Here is a 15,619-nt window from a genome sequence, read left to right as displayed (position 1 = left end):
AAAAAAAAATCTAACTTTTTAAAAGTGAGTACTAAACCAACTAATGGTGGTATAATGGTTGAAAGATTCATCTTGATATCTTTGAGAACCCATGCATTTTTTAACCATTAAACTACAATTTTAATCATTTTTTACCACTTAATTAAATATTTTTATTTTCTTTAAAATGATATAAATTTCAACTATTATTTAATTTTTTTATTTTTTTCATATATATATTTTTTAAAAATTCAACTTTTTAAAAAATTATTATAATTCTTATTTATGTGTGTTTTTAAAAAAATTATTTGAATTTTTTTTTACCGTTGCTGTATAAAGTCAATTTTTTTAAAAAAAAACATGAAAATAGTGTAGATTTTGATATATTTTAAAACAAATGCGCTGAGGAAAGGTTACGGTTTGGGTGTCATTGTAAAACGGTGAAATGTGGGCACATGCGGGTGAGGTCAGGGGGCCACCTCAGAGTCTTTCTCGTGTCTTTCTGATGGCTTCATGACAAAACCTCTCTCTTTCTCTCCATTTAACTCATGATTTTTGTCTCTAAACAACCAAAGCATTCACTATGTTTCTTCTAGTTAGTTTTTTTCTTTTTACCTCGACTGATAGTTTTTACCTACTTAACCATGAGACTATACTAAATATTACTATTTAAAATTTAATCGAACCTTATATCATTTCAACTGTGATCACAAAAAAAAGTAGGGATTTAATTTGAACTTATATTATTTTATTTCTATTTTTGAAGTATCATTTTAACAGTCAAATTTTTGTTTAAAAATAATGTTTTATGTTTTTAACTAAAAATTTTAATCAAAAATAAGTGTATTAATGAATTAGTCTAATTTTAATCATGTGTTATTTTTAAAAAAATAACTATAACGACAAAAGTCATAATTAGCATATTTTGACATTTTGTAAACACAAAAAGTATATTTTGGCGTTACCATTTATAAAAGATTCTTTACTCAAAATAGTGATAAACACTAAATTTTTCAAAAATATAAAATAATTAATTAACCTTTTTAAAGAGAGAAATACAAATCATTTCAGTCAAAACAGTTAATTATAGTTGTACATGTGTCCTCCAGTAAGCTGTGTGTTTTAATTCAGTTGCTAAACAGATTTGACTATTTTAATTAATTAGTGAACAGCTAATAATATCCTAATATATTAAAATAATGTTCTTTCAGAAAGTAAAATGAATAGAAATCCAAATTTGCAACATTTACCATTAATTAAAAAGTCTGAAGTTGTACACGTGTTCTCATATGTATGGTACTTATTATTATGTATTGACCAAAAACCAATGTATTTTGTCTCAATACAGCTCATATCATACTTATTACAATAAATGTTTTAGATTTTTTACTAACTATACATTGCATTGTTGTATTTATTCTAAATTTGGGTTTCACAGTTAATTACTTATGATTGCCACTTGTCAGTAATGTGGTGCAAATTGCAAAACGTGAAACGGACATTTTGGTTTCAGTGAATATTTTATCCGCACGCGCGCCTTACCTCTGCCGTGTGAATCGTGTAGTTCATTCGCTACTAGTGCGCGTAAGGCTCTTACTGTGACCAGCTTTACAACTCAGCTCTTTGTTGGTTATTGTCTAAATATAAGCATAGTGACAGTTTTAGTCTTAAATCATTAATTTCATTTAATTGGTAGAGATTATTAAATCTATCATAAGCTCTTAGTGACCGTTTTAGTCTAAAACCATTAATGAGTCCAATTATGTGAATCAGTAGAGAGTAAAAAAAGCTTAGAGTTTTAATAATGTCAAAATATAACTAATATGCACATGTAGTATAAATTTTATTTTAAAAAAGCATATAGTATCCATAATAGATGATTTTCTATCCATTGCAAATTACATATCATAATGTTTTTCTTTATAACTCGAGTTCAAAATAACTAGTCTGCTTAACATTACTAAACAGCATAATAGATATTTCTATAGATACGACTTTTCAATCCCATGTAGCCGAGAGATCATGGAATTGGCAACACTAAATTTGCTCCAAGGTTAAGTTAGATTCATACTCCAATGTCTTTGATTTACCTGGAATCGCTTGTGTTAAGTCTTTAAACCATTAATTAGTCCAAATTCAATCAGTAGGGAGTAGAAAGCTTATTGAGTAATGAGTTAAATAATGTCGATATTCAATTATTATGCACATGTAATGACATTAAGAAGCCTATAGTATCCATAAGGACCATAACAGATGATTTTCCATTCATTGCAAATTAAATATCATAATAATGTGTTTTTTCTTCTTTTCAAACTCAATTTCAAAATAATAAATCTGTTAAACATTAGGAAACAGCATAATAGATAGTTCTATAGATACGACTTTACAATCCCATGTAGCCGAGAGATAATGGAATTGGCAACACTAGATTGCTCCAAGGTTAAGTTAGATTCATACTCCAATGTCTTTGATTCACCTGGAATCGCTTTTGTTTTAGTCTTTAAACCATTGATTAGTCCAATTTAATCAGTAGGAAGTAGAAAGCTTAAGTAATGACATTAAAGAAGCCTATAGTATCCATAATAGATGATTTTTCCATTCATTGCAAATTAAATATCATAATGTGTTTTTTTCTATTCAAACTCGAGTTCAAAATAACTAATCTGATAAACATTATGAAACAGCATAATAGATAGTTTTATAGATATGATTTTTCATTCCCATGTAGCAGAGATCATGGAATTGGCAACACCAGACTGCTCCAAGGTTAAGTTAGATTCATACTCCAATGTCTTTGATTCACCTGGAATCGCTTGTGTTAGCTTCAATGGCTTCTTCCTCTCTGATTCCTCAAGCTGAGAATAGCAGAAAGACCAGAGAAGCTACAATGGAGACAGCAATAAGATCAGAAAAATCTCAGACAAATATACAGAACAATGATCAATGTTGTTTCTTAGGATTTTGCAGACCTGAATTGTGTCTGTTTTGAGGAAATTTCTCTGGAGTCTTTGTCCGTTGGGCAAACGGATCCCAACTCTGCATTGTAAACTTCGATCGCCTCCCTTTGGTTCTTCCGGTAGTGGTGGGAATGCTGGCAGTACCGCAGATGTAAATGCTTCAGGCGTTATTGTCGATTGATCATCTGAAGAGTCTTTCATGTTGTTATCTTCCAAGGAAGCAGCTAATGCTCGTCGCAGTTCTTCTTCTTCTTCATCTTTTGCAACATCCTCTACAGGAATAGATCAAAGTCAATCTTTTTTTCCCAACAGACTAGCCATTGAAGTTGTGGAAAAGTTTTGAAACTAACCTTTGGGTTTGGAATGAGGAGTCAATGAGAAGCTGCCTCTTGGCCGTTTCTTTGAGAGAGAAGCAAAGTGTTCACGCGGACCACCATCCATGAACGGCACTAAATCCTCTAGCAAATTCTCGGGTTCGACCATTCCACTCCACATTCTCATCCTTTGACCAGTGGTTGGATCAATTACAAGCACCACGGGAATAGATTCAAGCTTATAGTATGTGCAAACCTTCCTTCCTTCCGTGGTATCATCATAGACCTAGAACAAGAAAAGGAGGGACTAAAACCAATTCTGTAAAGAGAATTTAGGAAAGCAAGCGAAAGTTTAAGGGGGAAGTTCTATATTATACCTGCCAGAAGATGAAGTTGGCTTTGATAGTCTGAGAAACAGCATCATTCGCCCAAGTATCTCGATTTAGCTATGAGAAAGAAACACATTAGTTGGGATGTGAGTGGGTGTACAATACCATTTAACGGATCGAAACTGAAACAAATAAAAACCATGCGGAAGTGAAGATAAACCAATCCAGTTTTATTATCCAAACAAACCAAAACCAAAACAAACGAGAAGGAAGCGATTAGACCGCTGTTTCTAAAGAAGTCTTTCAAATTGAACTAAAACAATAGATTACGCACCCTAGATGTGACTATCGTCAAAAACTGAGCAAGAACCAAAACCAGAAAAAGAAAAAATATTAGAGAGTAACCATATGAGAGCTGAATTCCGTGGTAGATTGGAGGTTGACGAGAAGCCATTTATCCTGAGAAGACGAAGTAGCTTTTGCCTGAACAAAAAACCATCGAGAGAGAATTAGAATAAAAAAGCAGACAAGCAATCAGCCAAACAAGTAACTGAGTAGAATACCATTTCAAAAGAGCCCTGGAACATCAGATGAAAAGGAGGACGGTACAACGATGCCAAGCTGTCACGAGGAACGGATGCTGACTCTGATGCAGAGGCAGAGGAAGCACCCTCATCTGGTTCCCAAATTCCCGGGCTTTTTGGCTCTTCACTGAAGTTACGGAAAGCAATCAAAGAAGTTGGTTCAGGCTGAGAGTTTCCCCCCCTCACAGCCCTAATCACAAATGCAAGTTAATTATGAGAGCTGCATCCCGCATGTACATTTAAGAAGAATTTATCATCAGCATAAAAACAACAAACCGATATCTACATAGAATGGGGCATGATTAAACATATTGAAGATGCTGACTTTAATGGGCTAATGAAAGTTGAAAACAAAACTTTTAGCGGCGCATGAATATACTCCTACTGTGCTAAATAGTTTTGTGTACTTATTCATAGCTTCCCTGGATAATATTTCTTTGCAAATGCTAATCTAAAACCCCTGGAACGTAGAACTTTACATGTATTTCTGCCTTGTCTATTGAATTAGTAGAGGCTAGGGAAGGAGCAGAACCAACATGAGGTTGAAAGTCTTACACACAGTCAACTAGAGCAACCTTAACTATACGATCATAAGAAGCAACTTGAGGATAAAAGACTAAACTCTATGCTGGGATTTCAGCTGGTTACCAAAATAGAAACTTGGAGTGATGTAACTGCAAAAGCAATTGAAACGACTCTGCTAACAACAGAGACACAACCTGACTCTGCTAACAACTTAACACACCCAACTGGATATTCAACCAGGTCTGGTTTGAGTTAACAGAATCAACTAAAACCTAGATGATAATACTGCTAATTGAAACAATGGTAAATTTAAAAACTACACTTGGAAGAAGACCAGCAGAGAAATCAATCAACCAACCCCTGAGAGTCAAGAAACTAAAGAGGGCAGGTCCAAAATTGAGGAACCTACATTGTTGGCTGTTAGTTATTACAGCCTCCTAAGTAATGAAAGTCAATGAGAGAAAATCTTCAACCTAGACACACAATTTCCAGATATAAGAGAAAACAAAGAAGCGAGCGAAAAAGAGACTAACCCATAATAAACTGATTCACCATAAAGAGTCTCTCTCACAACAGGCAAAGGAGCACGGACTTCATCAACATCATTCTGCACCATCCTTTGAGTTCCTGTGTCTGTAGTGGCCCTATTAAAATACAACAGCACACCATCAGGGTCGAACAAACCAAAATAGATAACAGAACCTCGAAAGCAGGGGGCTTAGAATAACGAAAAGAAAGTATCAAGAGTCTATAACATTATCACTAATCATACCCCCAAGATTGTGAAGCCATGGGATCATTGGACTCAGGCAGAGTGTGTGTACCAGATGGAAGCATACCACCTTCGTTTCCAATGTAAAAAAGCTGAATAGCTTCGTCAAGTTTCCAGCTTGTCGCCTGTTGATAGCAGAACTCAACTACGTTAGTAATATTTTACACAAGCGAAGAGAGCATAACAAAGTATCAACACAAGAGTAGTTAATCACAAACAAATTATAAAACGCCAAACTAATCTCATCAGTCATCACATAAACCCTCGATCAAAATGCAGATCGTAACACCACAGAGACCAAATCACAGAGATCTCAGACTAATCTCAAATCCAGATCAACTAATAGTTACCAAGAAAACTCTCAATCTAGGGGTTTTAAACTCGAATACTCAAAAGTATTGATCAGATTTTACCCATAAGCTGAAAAAAAAATGAGAGACCCAATCTAGGGTTTCAACTCGACATCCCAAATTGTTCATCAAGCATATACACTTAAGACCCACAAACAGAAACCAAATCAAGGTTAAGCTCACTCACAATAACCCATCAGTTGACCAAAGCACCCACCCTCACAGAACAAACAAATCTACCAGTTTCCAAGCACAAACCTGTAAGAACTGCCGAGCAGTTTCAGCGGTCTGTCCGACAGCGATTTCAAGGAAAGAAGAGACTAATCTCTGCTCGTCACCGGAAGACAACATCCCCTCCATTGCTCTGCTAAGACCACACAAACCCTCAGAGAAAAAAAAAACTCGAATTTCTGAGAGAGAAGACACACACAAAAAAAAAAACAGAGATTAATTTAATGATCTGTGAAAAAAAAAACAAAAAAAGGAAAAGAGCCCAGAAATTATAGGAACAAATCAGACTTGCCCAGAAGATGAGGATTAAATTAGGAACTGAAGAGTCGAATCCTGCGGGAGGAGGAACACATACAAAATGAAAATTTTCTCTTTTTTTTTTTATCTTACTGCCAAAAATATTGAGCTCTTTACCGGATTCAAAAAGACTACTATACCCCGGAGAGGACGATTCTAACCCTAAGTTGTGTTCGAGTAAATTCGTGCAAAGAAGTGGGGTTGTTTATGACATTTCCTTCGAAAACAACAAATACGCATGTGAAATTGGTCCATCTCCATCATCATTGAGTTCATTTCAAGATATTATTGTCCCAGATTATTACTACTATTAAACACAACTAATTATTATTTAAGTTCGATTACTTAATAAGAGCATTTTTCTTAATTGTTAGTAGTTGACATTTTTCAAATTCTTGCTGTACAACAGACACACGTCAATCAACTTTTTTTTTTTGATTAACTCTCAAAGAATAAATCACTATCAAGGATTTTTATGTGCCAGAGGAAGTTACAAAAATTTAAAGTAAAAAAATCTGTCTAACAATTTTGTGTTCTTCTGTCTTCTGTGTCTCTCTTTCAGAGAGAGTGAATGAGCAAAGACCCTCCTCATGCTGGTTTTGATCTTTCTCGCGGTGGAATCCGCATCCATGACTTCATTGACTCATAGACCGTGAATCCAATTGCAACCGATGGAACAATCTAGCAAACAAAGACAAATCAATGAATCATAAAATTTTGGGAGAAGTAAAATAATGAAATCCAGACTGAGATGATCTAGGATCAACTGTTTTTTTAATCTGATTTACCTTGATGTAGTTGATGCTTAAACCAGCAAACAACTGTCTCCAACCCTGAGTTCGAACAATCGTGTTGAGCCCATCAAATGTGTTCTTGTAACGCTTGTTGTTACCTTCACTCGTCATAGGCTGTAGATTCTCTACCTGTTGTCACACAAAACACCAAAATGTAGGTTTATGAGTTCTGAAATGTTGCAAAGTTTGAATCTTATTTTTTTTTGTTTTTTTTATACCTGCATTTGTCTCCTAACAACATCCAACGGGTAAGTGATGGTCTGACCAAATAAACCAGCTAAAGCTCCACAAGGTAGATGCATTCTAACAGAGTTTTGATGCTCTTCAGGAACATGTCTTTTCAATTCCTCATATATATAGAACTTAAGGCCCGCGTAAGGAAGGATGCCAATCAGTGTTGGCCCTGCAAAAACACAGGAAATCCCCAATCTTGGTTAATCATTTACAAATCCAAATTAGGAACAGTGCACACACACAAATGGGGTTTAAGAGTCAGTTTATAGAGTTGGTACTAGTTTGATGTCAACCTTTTATAGCTTGAAAAATCATTAATGCAAGCAAAATTTATGTGCTTTACCTATGCCTCGATAGAGCCCACGTGGTCCCCCTTCTTTATAAGCCATTGCAAGCACCTCTTTTATGCCTGAATATGTAGGTTGACGGTAAAATCCATTTGCACCAACTTGTCTTGTGTCAGACACCTAAAAATGGAATAACAACGGCATAAGGGAAGAAACAAAACGATATTTCTTCATTTTCCGTAAAGCAACAGTAAAAGCATGACATTCAAAATCACAAACCTGGTAAGCTAGCTTAGTGCGAGCTAAATCAAGAGGATATGTGCACAAAACTGCTGTTCCGCCTGCAGCTGAACCAGCCACAAGATCAACAATTGGACCAGAACCTAAAGGAAGATTTTTTTGCAAAATCCAGTCACGATAAACTTCATACGTCATGTAATGAAGGGCGGCATAAGGAATAATCCGAATAACACTCGCCCCGTTTCCTCTGCAATAGTTATGCACATCACAAGGATTTAGTAAAGTGACTGGGCCAAGCTTACAATATTAAGAGTCAAACTACTAGGTACTTACTTATAAAATCCGAGAGGACCATCAAACTGTAACACCTTCTTTAGCGACTGGGACACACCAAGGGTCCTAAAATCGTTTGTTCTGGTCTAGTATTCAAAGCACAGGTATACAATCAATAGGTAGTAAAAATATCGATGCACAACAAAGAAAATATCTTAAGATATCATCAAAGTACTACCAAGCATAAAACCAAAACCCCAATTTCCAGCAAAACAGATAAAATCTGAATACAATTTAGATATAAACCAGAGCCATTGAAAACATAAGAAGATCAAGACACAGGGAGAATCATCACCTGCAAAAGAATTTTGATCCTTTCCAAAGGTGCAACGGCAGTCTTAGCAATGGCCCCAGCAGCTCCTCCAGCGATAAGGGTTTTAGCAAGCACAGGCAATGTATCCACAAGGCTCATCACATCAGCCGAGAGTGTGGAGCCTTGTGAAGAACCCATCTCAATTTCAACAACTTAAGTCAAATTCGGAACGTTCTCTCCTTTAATCTGAAAAAAAAACGCCTTATCCCATCTAAATCTAGGGTATACGACCGCCGCAGATCTCTTATTGAAACTTAAACCTGAGAAACTGAGAAATCCCAAGAAAGAGTACGAGAAGCTAAAAAGCAGATTCTCCTCGTCTCTTAAAGCAATATTCATTAACAGCCTCAACGAAACACTCTTAGATGATCATCCAACCCCCCACACACCTGAAGATCAAATCATTTCCGATAGCTCAATCCTAAAAAAAAACTAGTCTTTATAATCTGACAGATCCAGATACTTATTACACAGCCGAACCAACCTCACGAACAAACTCGATCGATTGAGCAAACGAACAAATACCCTTTTGAGATTGATCTAAATCAATACCTCTTCAGATCCAAAACGAACCAATCAAATGGGAAAATTCGTCGAGGAGAGACAAACGAGAAACCCTACAGCTATATTCACGAACAGAGACAGAAAATTTCTGGGGCGAGAGAGAGATATATAAGTTATCGGAGAAAAGTCAGGGAATTTTTTATGGGGCTGACGAGGAAAGAGCGACTAGAGGCTCGCCGTAAAAATCTCAGAGAAGAAATAAGGAAGACGATATGGTTTTTCGATTCAAAATTTGAGTCTTTTTGCTCTGTTTACTCATTGGTCGCGCAATTTCACAGGCTCGAAGAAACAGAGCGATGCCTTTTTAAGTTTATATTCCATGTGGCACGGTGCACCCATATTATGGTGGACCTACAGATTCATTGGTTAGTAATTTACCCAAAAATCGCGTTGAACTTTTAATTGTTACTTGGATCGAATCGAATATTATAAAAAAAAATCACAAAAATCTGACATTTAATTCAGTCTCATAAAATGAAAAAAATAGAAATTACAAACAGTTACAAGTTACAAAGAATCAATAAACAAAATATAACAAACAATAACATGTATCGCATATTTGCATGCATGTTTACTCAATTAACACAAGCATTGTGTTACTTTAATTAACAAAGCTGCATATCCTTCTGATTTCTCCGGTAGAGGCAGTGAGGGGTTCAATATCACCCATCTTGATCATGGCTGTGGCGAAATCTGCCGCGAACTTCGATCGGTTCCTGCTATATTCAGACACGATGCCGTCGGTTGATGCACCAGATCCGAACAAAACTTGATCGGTTACTAAAAGTCCTTTCTTTTGCATTAAGTTCTTGTAGTAATTGTTGTCGAAAGAATTAGGTGTCACAAGATCCAAGGCAGCAAGATTCCCGTCACTTCCCACGGTTGGGCAACGACGTTTGCGAGTGCTGGCAAATCCTGCGTCGATGTCGCTTGAGTTTTCGTAAAGCCTGTCCCGGAACAAGAAGCATTGAGATTGCCCTATGGTGTGAGCTCCTGAATAGTATACAAAACATATAAATATCATTTAGAAATATGCATGCATGGTCTGTATACTGTAACAAGAGCAATGGAATTAGCATAGCAAATCACACGTTTAAAAAATATTAAGCTCTAATGGACTAATAATCATATATACAAGTATAATCTTTGCACTGACCTGAGAGAGCGACAAGATCTCTTGTGTTAAGGCCTTTCTTGCTGAAGAGACCAGAGAGTTGGTCAAGGTTATCTTTAAAGCCAGGAACTTCACCACTATTTGCCAGAGCCTTGAATGCGGTCGTTGAATCCCTCCTTCCGACTTTCACCGCCCATTTTGGACCTCCCACCTAAAAATAGGAGTTGGACAATATAATTGTTATAAAAATGATAGTGGGTATATTTACATGTATAAATAATCACTAACATACATATTCGGAAGCGTCTCTTGCCGCAACCGCTATTATGTCAGCGCAAGAAACAATGCCGGGACAAACTTTCTCGACTTCGGATTTGGCTTTATCTATGACTTCAAAACCTCTTACGGATTTGAAGTTTGGCAATGCATCTCGCTCGCTTTCTATCGTTGATGTTCCCTCGAGCAATATTGATGCGTCGCAACCCCAAACATTCACAAAAGTCTTATAAAAAATGAATGTGTTTCCAAAAATGTGGAACTAGTATGAGGAAGAATGAAACCTTACATGAACAAAACAGTCGTGGAAATGCATGCGGATAAGAGATGGGGCCATTCGTCTCTCACGAGCTATGGCGGTTCTAATGGAGGATCGGATTTTGGAGAGAGCATTCGGACAAGATTGATCATAGAATGTTGGAGAAAGTTGTGCTTGACAGATCGAGAACGTGAGGATGATGCTCACTGTCATCAACATAAACCTTAGTGAAAATCTCTTCATATTTTTGAGGTGTGTATTTCGTACGTCAAACAAAATAATAATCTCTCTTCTTTTTTAGGGTAAGAAATAATATTTTCCTTATTTGAAAAGTATTGTCGATTAAGAATGTATATTTGATATTGATGTTGAATGTTACAAACCCTAGGGGTTTATACATTTATATACGTGCACGAGAGTTTTCACGCGGTGTCGCTATTTCTTATATATTAAAAAGGCGGTGTCACTGTTCAAAATTGGAGACTGTGATGTTTGGGTATAATATTTATTTGGAATAAAATAAATAAATTGTTGGGGTCTGACTTTTTGGTCAAATTGTTACATTAAAAAAGAACAAGAACATCATCATTCATCAGTAAACGCTTAATTAGTTTAGTTTCTTATAATAATATAGTTAGAAATTCGGATCTGAAGACTATAACTAACCATTATTTTGTGCGATTAGTGTGAAAGGAACAATAATTAACGACCAGAATATAAAAATCAAAATGTCAAACACGTACAATATAAATTAATGCTCGGAAGTTTTGATTAAAAGGCACTAATTAAATTTAGTTTCCTAGTCAAACCAACAAATTAGTTTCAAAACCGATGAATGGTACGTTAGAGACACCTTATGAATTTGGTTGCTGGCCAAGATTTGATCGATGTGAAATCTTTAGAAATAAAAATGGAATTGAGCTACATATTGCGGAAAAGATTGATTAACTAGACGACTTGCAATATCCCTACAATGTCAATTCTTAGAGCTATGAAATAAATCTATGCATGGTCAGTGGCCACAGAAATCATATGATCCAGTCTTTGTTAGGAATATTTAAGCATCGCTATCGACGGTCATGACCGTACGTAGTCGTTTTTCACCGTTTTGTAGTGTCATTTTGCATCTCATTTACGTCGTAGTTTTTCCCCTAAGAATCGAATCAATTGGTCCCTTAATTAATTTGCTTGCTATAGAACATAACTTTAGTAGTAACGATTTACAGATTATAAAAAAAACAGCCACAACTTTATTTTTTTTTTGTCTTAGTTGATTTTATTACGTGATGGGCCTGATGGCTCTCCTCTGGATGTTGGAAAGTGCACCCATCTATGCATCAGCTTCAGCAACAACAAATCTAGAAGCATGTATACGTATTGTGTGATATAATTATATTTGATGAGCATGTGTGTTTCGTACGTTTCATGTTCTTTCGATGAAAAGGTCAATTCAACTATGTTCGACTGTTACTAGACGAGTGCATGGATCCAAACTGTGTTTTGCATGATCCAATTAGACAAAAGCTGTACTCTATATAAATTCAAACCAAATGACGTGTTTGTACATATTTATTAATATCACATGATCAAATTGAAATCTTTGTTTCTAATTAATGAGCATATTGTTATTTAATCTTATAAAAAAAATGAAACTATATCATCATCAAATTTGAGGCTAACTATATCTTTGTTTTTGTTACCGTGGTTAATTAGTTCAGAGAGAATTATTTGTATCGCTATCCCCTATATATTAAAAGAAAAGTATTCTTTAAGAAAAGCTGATCTGTCGTTGCCAGAGAGCTCTATGCCCAATTTATTACTTACCTTTAATATTCTATAATATTACATAAAATTGTCACTGCTATTCAATTTATTTATATACACAATATTTTGTTCCTATAAATTCTAAAATTGGTAAATATTATTCAAATATTAATAAATATTATCTCCTACATGGTTTCAAATTTATTGTTAAAACCTATGTATTATATAATATATTAAAAAATTATAACATGAGATGTAAAAAATATATATTTAAATCATATTTTCAAAAATATAAATAATATTATTTCTTAATGTTTAAAATTTTTTGACCAACAAAAATTTGAAATTAATTTGGAATAATAGATATTGAAAGATCTTTAAAAAAAAATTTGACGGCATCTTAAATTTATTTTAAACTATAAGATATTTAAACTTATGAAAACCTTAATTTTCAGTTTTCCATATAGAAAATTTATGATATATAAAACTAATATATATTAAAGATTCCTTAATTTCAAAATTATCATATTAAAAATATAAAATCTTATATATTTTTTAAAGTTATTTTTTAAATATTTCGAGAGACGGGTTTTTATAGATAAAAATATTATACCCCTTATGGAGTATGGCTACCGGGACGGGTTTGACCCGCTTAAGAATTTAGGTCATTCGTTTCGAGAAGTTTTAATCTTTTTAATAGTTTTTATCCGTTTCATAATTTACAAGTTTTATAAAATTCCGGTTAATCACTAATTCAGTAAACGTTAGATTCGAGTATGTTGTTTTGTGAATCTTAATTTTTATGCTCTAACCTTTATTATTTCAAAAATCACAAACTGAATGAAACCAAACTAATATAAGTTTGAACTGTAAATGATTTAACAAATAATTCTATCTATAAATGTAATTCTATTTGTACATAATATATTACAAACCTTATAGTAAACATAGTTTTTGAAATCAATCACGCACGTACGTGCAGGTCTGTACCTAGTATATATTATATATCGACACCCTATCAATACTTTCATTTCATGATAAATTTTAGTAGCTATATGTACATTACACTCACCCTATCAAATATAGATGTTGATATATAGTTTTTGTGTGTGTGTGTGCAAAATGTTGATACAAAAATTGATTGTATTTGCAATCAAATGGTGTTGTCTTTAAGCATATTGTCATACGCGGGGAGCACTACATTATAATATTTAAACAGTATACATGATTTGATTGGAGATGCGTAATACGAAAGTCAAAACAGAAATCTACAAAAAGGTAACAGACGATAGGCTAGTTGTTCTATATCGTGTTCATCTGAAATAGGGGATGAGATTTTAAGAAAATCAGATCGAAATGAACCAAATTTATCTAAGGTTTTAAGTAACCTGATGAACAAAGTTATACCTTGAGGAAAGCAAAGTCGAACAAGTTAAGAATCAGCCTCAGCTCCACTTGTGGTTAATTACAGTATGGACAATGAGACACCACATTATCCTTACTAAAGATTCTTTCACTACTTTTCCAAAGTCAAAGGTCAACTTTTCAAAATTTCGTGTAATCATACGGTTTTAGTTATTAAGTTATTGTTTTGGTCAATGTAATGTAGGCCAGCTTTCCATAAATCTAAACCTAATTCGGATTATTTCAGTCTCCTTTTAATACTTTAAGTAATGCAAGAGTGGAAAAGGGAAGATAATCATATATATTCATATAATCATATACCCCCCAAATCACACTCTTTTGCTTAAAACGAATATTTCAAAGAAAAGAAAAGAAAAATTGTTGAAATATATTATTTAATTAGTTCTTTATCAATTAGATAAAGTTTATTACAGTTTAACATTCATCACAAAGTATAATTGTAATTTCAGATTGCTAAATTCAATATGTGAATGTAACCATCTTTTTCAATACTTTACTCTTAAATCGTAATGAAAGATTGCAATAATCATAACATATAAAAAATATTTAGGATGTTCTGTTCAAGGCTGCAAGCCTTAAAGGAGAAAAGGCAACTACTGGAAAAGGTCGTCGGATGGTTTTCACGCGCTCCCGCAGAAAAAAGTGACCACGATTTTGATTATTTCGCTCCTATATATGTAAGTCTTATTTCGTCTCATTTCCAAAAGTCACACCAATCACCTTCAATTCATCAATCACTTCGCTATTAGCACTTACGAGAAATTTGTTTTATTACTTACAAAACTACAAAAAAAAAAAAAAGAGTCTTCTTGTTTAACACTAAATTCTAAATGGCGGTCTTCAAGATTCTTGTATTGTTGTTGAGTTTGTCTTGTTTCTGTCAAGCACAACTTTCTCCTACTTTCTACGACCAAACTTGTCCAAACGCTCTCTCAACCATCCGATCATCAATCCGAACCGCAATCAGCCGTGAACGTAGGATGGCTGCGTCTCTCATCCGTCTCCATTTCCACGACTGCTTCGTTAACGTATGTAATTAATTAACATTTGCTCCAACATGTGTTTTTTTTTTCAAGTTGCTCCAACATGTGTATACATACAATACCGCTCTAAAAATTATGTTCTGGTTTAATTTTTTTTTTTTTTGTAGGGTTGTGATGCATCGATCATGCTCGTGGCAACTCCTACTATGGAGAGTGAAAGAGATTCACTAGCAAATTTTCAATCGGCAAGAGGATTCGAAGTTATCGATCAAGCCAAATCCGCTGTGGAGAGTGTCTGTCCCGGCGTAGTTTCTTGCGCTGATATTATTGCCGTTGCTGCCAGAGACGCTTCTGAATACGTTAGTCTCCCTCTCTCCATCCATCATTACATACATATATCTTCAAACATAACATCATATTAATAAAACTACTATTTTTTTACAAATTTTTGTAAGAAATATAGTATTTTTTCTTGTTACGACAATATATCGTTTTATCTTAGTTCTAATTATTAATTCTTAAATATGTAAATTTTGGTATCATCAATAGGTCGGAGGTCCAAGGTACGCAGTGAAGGTTGGTCGGAGAGATTCCACCGCCGCGTTTAGAGCTATTGCAGACAGCGGCGATCTCCCCAGCTTCAGTGCAAGCCTCGACACACTCTCTGATCTCTTTCTTCGAAAAGGACTCAACAC

The 15,619-nt window shown here is 34.6% G+C and overlaps 4 protein-coding genes across 8 annotated transcripts in view; 1 reads left to right on the top strand and 3 right to left on the bottom strand.

The window, feature by feature from the left end:
- Positions 2,551-6,434, bottom strand: LOC104740128 (plant UBX domain-containing protein 7). Of its 3 annotated transcripts, none has more exons than XM_010460657.1 (10): positions 6,334-6,434; positions 6,069-6,220; positions 5,461-5,585; positions 5,222-5,332; positions 4,143-4,353; positions 3,985-4,062; positions 3,628-3,696; positions 3,287-3,536; positions 2,949-3,208; positions 2,551-2,861 (listed from the first exon to the last, which is right to left on the bottom strand). In XM_010460657.1, exons 2-10 carry the CDS (start codon positions 6,168-6,170, stop codon positions 2,694-2,696), a joined length of 1,374 nt encoding a protein of 457 aa, XP_010458959.1. In that variant the 5' UTR covers positions 6,171-6,220; positions 6,334-6,434; the 3' UTR covers positions 2,551-2,693. The 3 variants fall into 3 exon arrangements, with proteins under 3 accessions (XP_010458959.1, XP_010458960.1, XP_010458961.1); XM_010460658.2 differs by having other exon boundaries at positions 6,330-6,426; XM_010460659.1 differs by having other exon boundaries at positions 6,069-6,174; positions 6,334-6,420.
- On the bottom strand, positions 6,755-9,362 carry LOC104740127 (graves disease carrier protein-like). Its single transcript, XM_010460656.1, has 7 exons — positions 8,522-9,362; positions 8,227-8,312; positions 7,933-8,140; positions 7,710-7,833; positions 7,351-7,535; positions 7,127-7,261; positions 6,755-7,019 (listed from the first exon to the last, which is right to left on the bottom strand). The coding sequence occupies exons 1-7, from the start codon at positions 8,675-8,677 to the stop codon at positions 6,927-6,929; spliced, it is 987 nt and encodes a 328-aa protein (XP_010458958.1). The 5' UTR covers positions 8,678-9,362; the 3' UTR covers positions 6,755-6,926.
- LOC104740125 (peroxidase 5-like) lies at positions 9,596-11,117 on the bottom strand. 2 transcript variants are annotated; one of them, XM_019235887.1, is made up of 4 exons: positions 10,783-11,117; positions 10,510-10,719; positions 10,260-10,428; positions 9,599-10,096 (listed from the first exon to the last, which is right to left on the bottom strand). In XM_019235887.1, the coding sequence occupies exons 1-4, from the start codon at positions 10,993-10,995 to the stop codon at positions 9,705-9,707; spliced, it is 984 nt and encodes a 327-aa protein (XP_019091432.1). In that variant the 5' UTR covers positions 10,996-11,117; the 3' UTR covers positions 9,599-9,704. The 2 variants fall into 2 exon arrangements, with proteins under 2 accessions (XP_010458956.1, XP_019091432.1); XM_010460654.1 differs by lacking the exon at positions 10,510-10,719 and having other exon boundaries at positions 9,596-10,096.
- LOC104740124 (peroxidase 4) overlaps positions 14,633-15,619 on the top strand; it is a 3,569-nt gene continuing 2,582 nt past the window's right edge. The window contains exons 1-3 of one of the 2 annotated variants that reach the window (XM_019235851.1): positions 14,633-14,969; positions 15,092-15,283; positions 15,474-15,609. In XM_019235851.1, coding sequence (XP_019091396.1) covers positions 14,772-14,969; positions 15,092-15,283; positions 15,474-15,609 — 526 coding nt within the window. In that variant the 5' untranslated portion in view covers positions 14,633-14,771. The remainder of the gene's footprint in view (positions 14,970-15,091; positions 15,284-15,473; positions 15,610-15,619) is intronic. The other variant, XM_010460653.1, reaches the window with a different exon arrangement.

The sequence above is a fragment of the Camelina sativa genome, chromosome 14 (genome assembly GCF_000633955.1).
Source record: "Camelina sativa cultivar DH55 chromosome 14, Cs, whole genome shotgun sequence".
Taxonomy (NCBI): Eukaryota; Viridiplantae; Streptophyta; class Magnoliopsida; order Brassicales; family Brassicaceae; genus Camelina; species Camelina sativa.
The sequence above is the reverse complement of the archived record's forward strand: the minus strand, read 5'-3'. Positions and strand labels throughout refer to the sequence as shown.